The sequence below is a fragment of the Durio zibethinus genome, chromosome 27 (genome assembly GCF_047325235.1).
Source record: "Durio zibethinus cultivar Kanyao isolate XHJ-2024 chromosome 27, ASM4732523v1, whole genome shotgun sequence".
Taxonomy (NCBI): domain Eukaryota; kingdom Viridiplantae; phylum Streptophyta; class Magnoliopsida; order Malvales; family Malvaceae; genus Durio; species Durio zibethinus.
In genome coordinates, this window is record NC_143188.1 from 12127292 (window position 1) to 12136091 (window position 8800).

The 8800-nt window shown below is 29.4% G+C and overlaps 1 protein-coding gene across 1 annotated transcript; it reads right to left on the reverse strand.

Annotated features, from left to right (window-relative positions):
- Nucleotides 1-2483: 2483 nt before the first annotated feature.
- Nucleotides 2484-4754, reverse strand: LOC111279230 (acetolactate synthase 1, chloroplastic). The gene has a single exon (XM_022866195.2). It carries the CDS (start codon nucleotides 4688-4690, stop codon nucleotides 2873-2875), a length of 1818 nt encoding a protein of 605 aa, XP_022721930.2. The 5' UTR covers nucleotides 4691-4754; the 3' UTR covers nucleotides 2484-2872.
- Between the last annotated feature and the right edge of the window lie 4046 nt (nucleotides 4755-8800).

Consider the following 8800-nt stretch of genomic DNA (forward strand, 5'->3'; position numbering starts at 1 on the left):
TCCATAAACATGAGAAAGACAGCAATGAGCTAACCCAATTTCTATGTAAAAGCTGCTTACATTCATATAAATATATATATATATATATATATTATTACATCAGGAAGGCAAAGCTCTCGTACAAGTACAAAGAAATAGGAAGGTTTGATTTGAAATTAGACCTTTAATGTTTCCTCAAACGCCCTTAGCCACTAGACCAAAGGCTTGGGGACTGCTTACAATCATATATCATTTGAAAGAGAGAATCTTTATCTTGAAGAGATTGCATAATCTTCCGAGCAGCTAGAAGAGAATCTGATTAGACCTAAATATTCGTTAAACCATGATCCCATGCAAGTTAAAGACCAATAAAAAAAACAAAAGCATAATTTTATGCTTTCATTATACAACACCAACCAACCCTCCTTGTGAAGCCACACAACCACAAAATTCAAGATAAACATACAGAGAACCAAAGAAAATGATGAAGAAAAAATTCAAATGTAGAGAAAGTGTTTTGATCGTTGAGCTCCAGATTTGACTAACCCGTCGATGGAGTTTTGTTCTAATATATATAGTCTGCCCAATAATCTTTTGCCTTCCAATCCTTAATTTTTTGGGCAATAAAGACCAGCCGTTGTTGGTAAATAACATCGAATAAATCGTATTTTGGCGTTGTAGAGCTCGCCATTTCTTCACCAATTTGGTTAGAAATAATAATTCTTATAAAAAAGAAAAATATAAAATTGGGGTCTGAAGGACGGACGTCAGCCACTGAGTTCGTAAATTTTTTAGGTTCATTAAAAAAAACTCAAAAGTTTTAAAAATTTAAAATTTGCTCCTCTAAAAATATTTTTATCAAATTTGCCCCCACTAAATTAAGGCTCATACAAAAAATATTTTATTATTTATCTAATAATTGAACATTGATTCTTTGGGTGTTAAATAATTTCATTATAATATATATTTATATATATTTAAGTTTGTAAAAATAAATAAATTACTTTTAGAGAGTGAAATTATTTAATTTCAAAATTTTTTTAGTAATTCATTTAGATTGATTTAAGGTGATCTTATAAGGATAAGGAGACCTAGAGTTTGCATTACTTAAATGGTTTTAACCACTTCTTTAAAAAGAAAAAAAAAAAAAAAGAAAAAGAAGTACCATATAAAATGAGAAGTAATAAAATAAAATAAAAATCATTTAGATTTATATCTTCATTTTTCTTTTCATTAGATATAAAAAAAGAGATATTTTTATTCTGCAAATTATAATAAATAAGAAATAAAATATATTTGTTTATTTGAAGTTTAAAAATTTTACAAGTAAAATTTAATTAAATTAATATGTTTGTTTATACTGAAAGCTGATTTATCTAAATAGTGTTTATAATATATTTGTTAAAAATCATATAATTAATTTTAACTATACAAAAATTATTTTTATAGCAAAAATTTTTTTGTGTACAGAAAATATGTTATACATCTTGATTTTATTTGTAACTGTTTTCTATTAATTTGTAATTCAATAAAAAAATTTTAAGTTAATTTTAAATTTTTGCCTCCACTAATCAAAAATCCTGAATCTGTCCTTAGGTCTCAACATGTGTAATAATTAAGTTAAAAAGACACTAGGACGGCTACTTTGTAGAAAATAAACTAATAATTTAGTAAATAAATTTTGTGATTAAAGTCATCTAATTCATGTCTTCCCCTTTTTTTTTTCTTTTTTTTTTTGGCTATAAATAGGGCTGCCATTCTTATAATCAAGCAAGACGAGAAATTATAGAGTTTCAAGAGAGAAGAAATGGCCAAGTCGAACAGCAATGCGGCGATGTATCTTGGTTCATTTTTTGCTCTCTCTTCTTCTCATCATCAACATGGCTGAAAGCAGCCTATTCAAATGTAAAAGTTTTTGGATTTACAATTTATATGTTTCTTACAATAATAATTGAACAGTCTCCTGTTACAACATCAATTGCACTCTGAATCTCCATTGTTATTATGTAACACACATTGTTAATTTTACTATTAAAATCAGAGACAACACTAATTTAGTAATTTTGATATCCGATTATAAGGTACTCAAAATTTATATAATTGGATCGTACATGATCATATATCTAGTTAACAAGTAATTTTGATATTCGAACCTTATCTCACATCTAATTACAAGGTGTTCAAAATTTATATTAAATCTGACAATTTATATGTTTATATCGTGTATGTTTCATGTAAAAACATGTAAAACACAAATTATCGTTTCACATTTGAAAGCTCAACTAGCATATGCTTTCAATGGGTCCATTTCATGAATTAGATGCAATTTGTTACTAGTAACTTGAAACTGATGATGATATTTGCAGTAAGGCATGCAAAGGCCAAAAGGTGACTTCTGATTTCTTCGATGAGATTAATCCAAATCTTTGTGGATCAATGGCTCTGCATGGATGGTTTTCTGAGCTAAGATTTCGAAGAAAATTTTGTCAAAATTAGTTTGAAAATAAAGGCCTAAATAAATTTGCTGAAGATCTTGCAGCTTATCCTTCATTAAAAGTTCTTGGAAAGAACCCTTTTTTCAATAATGACAATTCAAGTTCTGTTTTGCTGGAAGAAAACTAGCTGATGTTGAACAACAATTAAAGTTTAGATTCATCTAGTACAAAGTACATTATTGACTAAAAGACATACACGATTTTTATAGGTCCAAACACAAACCTGCTTGATAGTTTTTAAAAGAGAGAAAAACTAATTATAGGGGCACAAGCAAGTTTCCTCCACGTAATTCTCATGAAAGATAACAAACTTATATCCGGGAAAACCGCCACAATTCAAAGCTAAGCCTCCATAACTGATCTGCATTAGCAGAAACACATATTGATGCTCATTAAAATCAATATTGTGTTCTTCCATCACCCTCTGTGATCATATCTTTAAAAGCTCCTCCACTGGGGATCATAGGCAGGACATGCTCTTGATGGGGGACAATTACATCTAACAAGTAAGGTCCAGGAGTGTCCAGCATTTTCTGAATTGCTGCTCTGAGATCTTCCTTCCTTGTCACACGGGCGGCAGGTATTCCACATGCTTCTGCAAATTTCAACATATTCGGAAATATTTCAGACTCATTGGATGGGTCTCCCAAATATGTATGAGCCCTGTTTGCCTTGTAAAATCGATCCTCCCATTGAACAACCATGCCTAAATGCTGATTATTTAACAATAATATCTTAATGGGTAGATTCTCCACACGGATTGTTGCCAACTCTTGGACGTTCATGATAAAACTTCCATCACCATCAATGTCTACAACAACAGCCCCGGGATTTGCAACAGCAGCTCCAATGGCAGCAGGCAATCCAAATCCCATAGCCCCCAAACCTCCTGATGTCAACCATTGACGAGGTCTCCTATATTTGTAAAACTGAGCAGCCCACATTTGATGCTGACCAACACCAGTACTTATAATCGCATTCCCACTGGTTAATTCATCAAGAACCTGAATTGCATATTGAGGTGGAATAGCTTCACCGAAGGTCTTGTAATTCAAAGGGTATTTCAGCTTCTGCTCGTTTAACTCCTGCCTCCAAGCTGAATAATCAAGTTTAAGCTTAGCTCCCTTACTCTCCAATATCCTGTTCATCTCCTTCAATGCCAATTTCACATCTGAACAAACAGACACATGAGGCTGCTTATTCTTCCCAATCTCGGCTGAATCAATATCAATATGCACAATCTTGGCCCGGCTGGCAAAAGCCTCAAGCTTTCCTGTCACCCGATCATCAAACCTCACTCCAAAAGCAAGCAACAAATCACTCTTATCCACAGCATAATTAGCATACACAGTTCCATGCATCCCAAGCATTTGTAATGACAACTCATCCGAGCTCGGAAACGTCCCAAGACCCATCAAAGTAGTTGCTACAGGTATCCCAGTAAACTCAACAAACCTCTTCAACTCCTCACTGGAGTTCGAACACCCGCCACCAACATACAACACTGGCTTCTTAGACTCTGAAACCAACCTCACAATCTGCTCCAAATGAGCCTCACCGGGAGCCTTAGGCAACCTAGACATATACCCTGGCAATTTAATAGGCTGGTTCCATTTAGGAACAACAAGCTGCTGCTGTATATCCTTAGGTACATCAATCAAAACGGGACCTGGCCTGCCCGACGTGGCTAAAAAGAAAGCCTCACGAACAATCCTAGGAATATCATCCACATCAAGAACAAGGTAATTATGCTTTGTAATAGACCTTGTTACCTCAACAATAGGAGTCTCTTGGAAAGCATCCGTACCGATCATTCTGCGGGGGACTTGACCTGTGATCGCCACGAGAGGGATACTATCAACCATCGCATCAGCAAGACCACTCACCAAATTAGTTGCCCCAGGGCCAGAAGTTGCAATGCAAACGCCGGGAAGGCCAGAGGAGCGGGCGTATCCCTCCGCGGCAAAGACCCCGCCTTGTTCGTGTCTTGGAAGGACATTTCGGATTATTTTTGAGTGGGTCAAAGCTTGGTGGATCTCCATAGAAGCTCCACCTGGGTAGGCAAACACGTCCTTGACCCCTTCACGTTCCAGGGCTTCCACGAGGATGTCAGCACCTTTTCCGGGCTCATCAGGTGCATAACGAGAAACAGAATCTTTGGAAGGGGCAGTAATTGGGGAAACAGTGGCGGCAGAGGTCGCAGTAGCAGTCGCCATTGTCGATGACAAGCTTGTGGCGAGCCTTCCTTTGGATGTGTTTAGCTAGAGAAAGAGAGAGTGGGAAGAATATTGTGACTGGGACTCCCTTTTAACTTTGATTTTTACCAATATTACTCTTTTGCCCTTGTTGTTCCTTTTGCTTGGTTGGCTTTATTGTCGCAGGTCAAAAGAATTGGAAAATTGCAAATGCAAAAACAGATGAATATAGCGTATGAATAAATGATTAATAACTGAAAATGTGAGTTTATTTTTTTTTTTGAAAAGTTTTCCGTTCACATTAACGATGATCAACCACTTTAATATTGTTTTTTTATCTAAAAATTATTTTTTAAAAAATTATAATTTAAAAATAAAAAAATTACATATATTAAAATTTAAATATAAAATATGTTAGATATTATTTTTTAAAAAAATTATTTTATAAATAAATTGAATTAAATTTTAAATTTAAAAAAAAAAAATTTTGATTGGCACAACGACTACTCATAATAAATTCATACTTAGAATTATAATTTCTTCAATGAAAAAATATTCCTTAAAACCACATAGATTTAATAGCATTCCAATTAAAAAATGATATTTTATTTTTATTTTCTTAAATTATGCAAAAATATATTGAATTATTAATTGATTTGTCTTTCATATACTCTTTCATCTTTTTTTTTTTTGTCCATTTTTTCCACCAGTATGTGTTTCTTCTTTTCTTATCAAATCTAAAGCTTTTATTTTTCATATATTTCTTAAAACTAATACCTCTTTATCAACAAAGATTTTTAAAATTATTTAACATTTAATTTTAAGTTACACGCCAAGTCAATGCTATTGTATACTTTGAGGGAATATGAACAATCTTGTAGTTACCCATAAGGGGTTAGCTTAGTTAGTTAAAAAAAAAAAAAAAAAAAACTCAATTTTCTTGTTAATTCAAATTTAATTTTTGTGAACAATCAATACCTATTTTTATACATTCAATTGAATAAAAATAAATATATGAAGGCTTAATTGCAATAAACAATAAAACTTAAATAATTATTTAATTTTTGTATAAGAGTTTTTCTATACTTAAGCCTTTATCAAACAAACCATATATTATTTAACCTTTTTTAAGATTGGAATAATAAATATGTTATTCTTGTCGTTTGTTCTTTTATGCATAAAACAATAAAGTATGTGGTAAAATAGACTATTTTAAAAGATTATGTGGTAAGATTGTTATTTGTATATTATAAAGTTAAGCAAGAATTTAGGTTTAGATGCCTACCCATCCCTTATCCTGATTAGCAAGTCAATTTTATTGCATTTGTCCCAATCGTTATCCCTAGAAACCTATTATACTCTAAATCTTTGATTAATTATAAAAATTATATGTTATAATTTGTATTTATATGAAAAGTATGAAATATGTATTTTTATTTTTATTAAATCTATATATAATTTTTATCAATAATAATAAATTTTAATTTAATTTAACATTGCTGTTACAGTTTTAAAAAAATTGAATTGGAATAAATATAGTTTTTTTTAAGTGTATTTGAAAATTTATTTTATAAAAATAAATAAATAAATAAACAAAATTTCTTCGACCTCATAAATTTCAACATTCAATTCTCAATTTTGGCTATGAGTATTATAAAATAAATAAAAATTAGAATCATTATCAAATAATTATACATGTGATATAATAATTGCTACGAGTAATATAAAAAATTAATAAAAATAATATAATCAAATCAACATATATATTTTAATAAAAATTCAACATAAATTTAAATCAAACTCATGTAAAAAAAAAAAAAAACCTTAATCATGAAATCTAAAGATTTTAAAGCTTTTTTCTTACCATTGAAATAAGATCTCATTGTTTCAATTTTGATTATTGTATAATATTGAACATTGATGAAAGTCTTAACAGTTACTCAACTTTCTAATGCGTACTAGTTAGGTTAAGATTTAAGAAGGGATATATATAGTAATTAGTAGAGTGGTCTCAACATGCCAAAAAAGAATAAAGAAAATTTTATTTTTTAAAATTATTGCTACATCTATTATTTTTGAAAATATTTTATTGCTATTTTTCCTAATAAACATATTATTTTCGTTTTTTATAATTAATTAAGGCTATGACCATTTAATTTAGTTTCATTTTAGTATAGCTAGGCATACTTATGTAGATTATCTTTATTCTTTTTACATAATAAACCTATGTAGAAGTTCACTTATTTTGTATAATTTAGATGTCATAGATATATTTTTAAGTAAATTTTTATTCAAAACTCATTAATACCAATGCAATGCACTAAAAAAAACTTCTTTTCTTATTAAATCCAGGCTAACTCAATCGCAATATTAAAATTAAGAAACAAGATTTTTTCTACTAAATTTGCTTGGTTTTTGCTTAATCTCCAAGTAAATGGTTTGAGATCCAAGCCAAATTGCTTAGCTTTTATTATGATTATTATTATTATTATTATTATTATTATTATTATTATTATTATTAAGAAAAATGACAGAATTTGAATTCGTTCTTTGAATAAAAATATAAATTTATTATTGAATCAAATATTAAGAAACATTTAAATTTATCATTTCAAAACCAAGGATCCAATCTTATAGTTTCATCGCTCAAAAAATTACCAACTAAAAAGAAAGGAAATTTGTTAATTTTATATATTTAATTTTGATTTTAAAAATTAAACTAGGTATTAAAACTCCATATATAGGTCTAAAAACCCATGTTCTTTTCTAGGAAAAGTACTCTAAAAATTCACAAATTTTATTATTATTTTTTTAATTTGAGACTTTCATGGTTAGGTGAATGGTGTTAATTACAAGGATCCCAAACTAGTATAATATCATAATCTAAAAATTTGCTTAGCTGTTTCTTAATATTTGTGGTGGGGGAACTTGCCTATAAGTTCGGCAGGTTGTGTTCCTAGCTAGCTAAGGTCCCAAGCCTTTTAGTTTTAGTTTAACATTGCTATTAAAAATAATTTTTTCCTGCAAAAATTGTTTTTAGTCTAATTTCAATACTAATAATAAAAAATAATTTTTTATTTAAAATTCGATTTTGTAACTCAAATCAAAAAATTATTCAAAAATGTTTTTACGTTGAAAAAGTATTTTGTGATAAAATTATTATATTACCATGGTTTTTAATATTTTATGCATATATTTTAGATATTTTAATTAATGATGATGTTTTTGTAATACTATTAAATATTTAAATTTTTTAATCATATTTTTAAATATATTTTTTTTAATTTAAACTTTTTTTAATCGTAATAGTAATAAAAAAGTAATCCTTAATTTAAATTATTAAGTATAACTTAATTAATCATGTTACATTATTAGAAGGTAAAGGCAATCTACGATTATCACCAATATCAACTTTAGAAAAATATTACATGCCATTTTACAGGTCATCTTTGTGTAGGATGCTAATTGCGTCCAAATCAATAGTAGATTATTTTATTATTACCAGAATCATCTCATAATTGTCTTTAAAGAAATCTTTAAAAAAGTCAATACTTTTCAATACACCCACTCAAATTGGCATACGAAAGATTAATTAGAGTAGCCAACTTGAAAAAAGCCGCAAAAGTCAAGATTTAATGAATCTTTACTAGAATGATCAGTGAAGGAATAAAGGTTGATGTCAAAGAGAATGTGCTAAACATTTGTAAGAGCAATCTTGCAAAATAAATATGAGCTTCCTTTAAGCTGGATAGTTGAAAAGTTGAATCAAAGTCAAGAACAAAAGCTCGCAATGTGAAAAGATAAAATCTTTGAATGGATATTGAAAAAAGCAAAATGTATGCCATTAAAAAAAGGGTTTACTGAAGAACATGAAATATGATGGAGAATGCAAAAGACAATAAGAGTTAGGATCAAACCTACTTTAATATCATAAATGTTTTAAAGACAGAACGAATTTTATGAAAGGCTTGATGACCTTGCTAGGTTTGGTGTTTGGAAATGGGCATCAACCATTATAGGAAAGAAAGAATGGAAGGCCACAAAAAAAAGAAAGGGAAGAACGAAACTATGCTTGTAAAAGCTTGTAGACTAGGAAGAATGAGGGACCATAGCAAAAAGAAAGGAAAGAAT

What these genes read in the sequence shown, in the direction of transcription:
- LOC111279230 (XM_022866195.2), bottom strand. Translation starts at nt 4,690, where the DNA reads ATGGCGACTGCTACTGCGACCTCTGCCGCCACTGTTTCCCCAATTACT.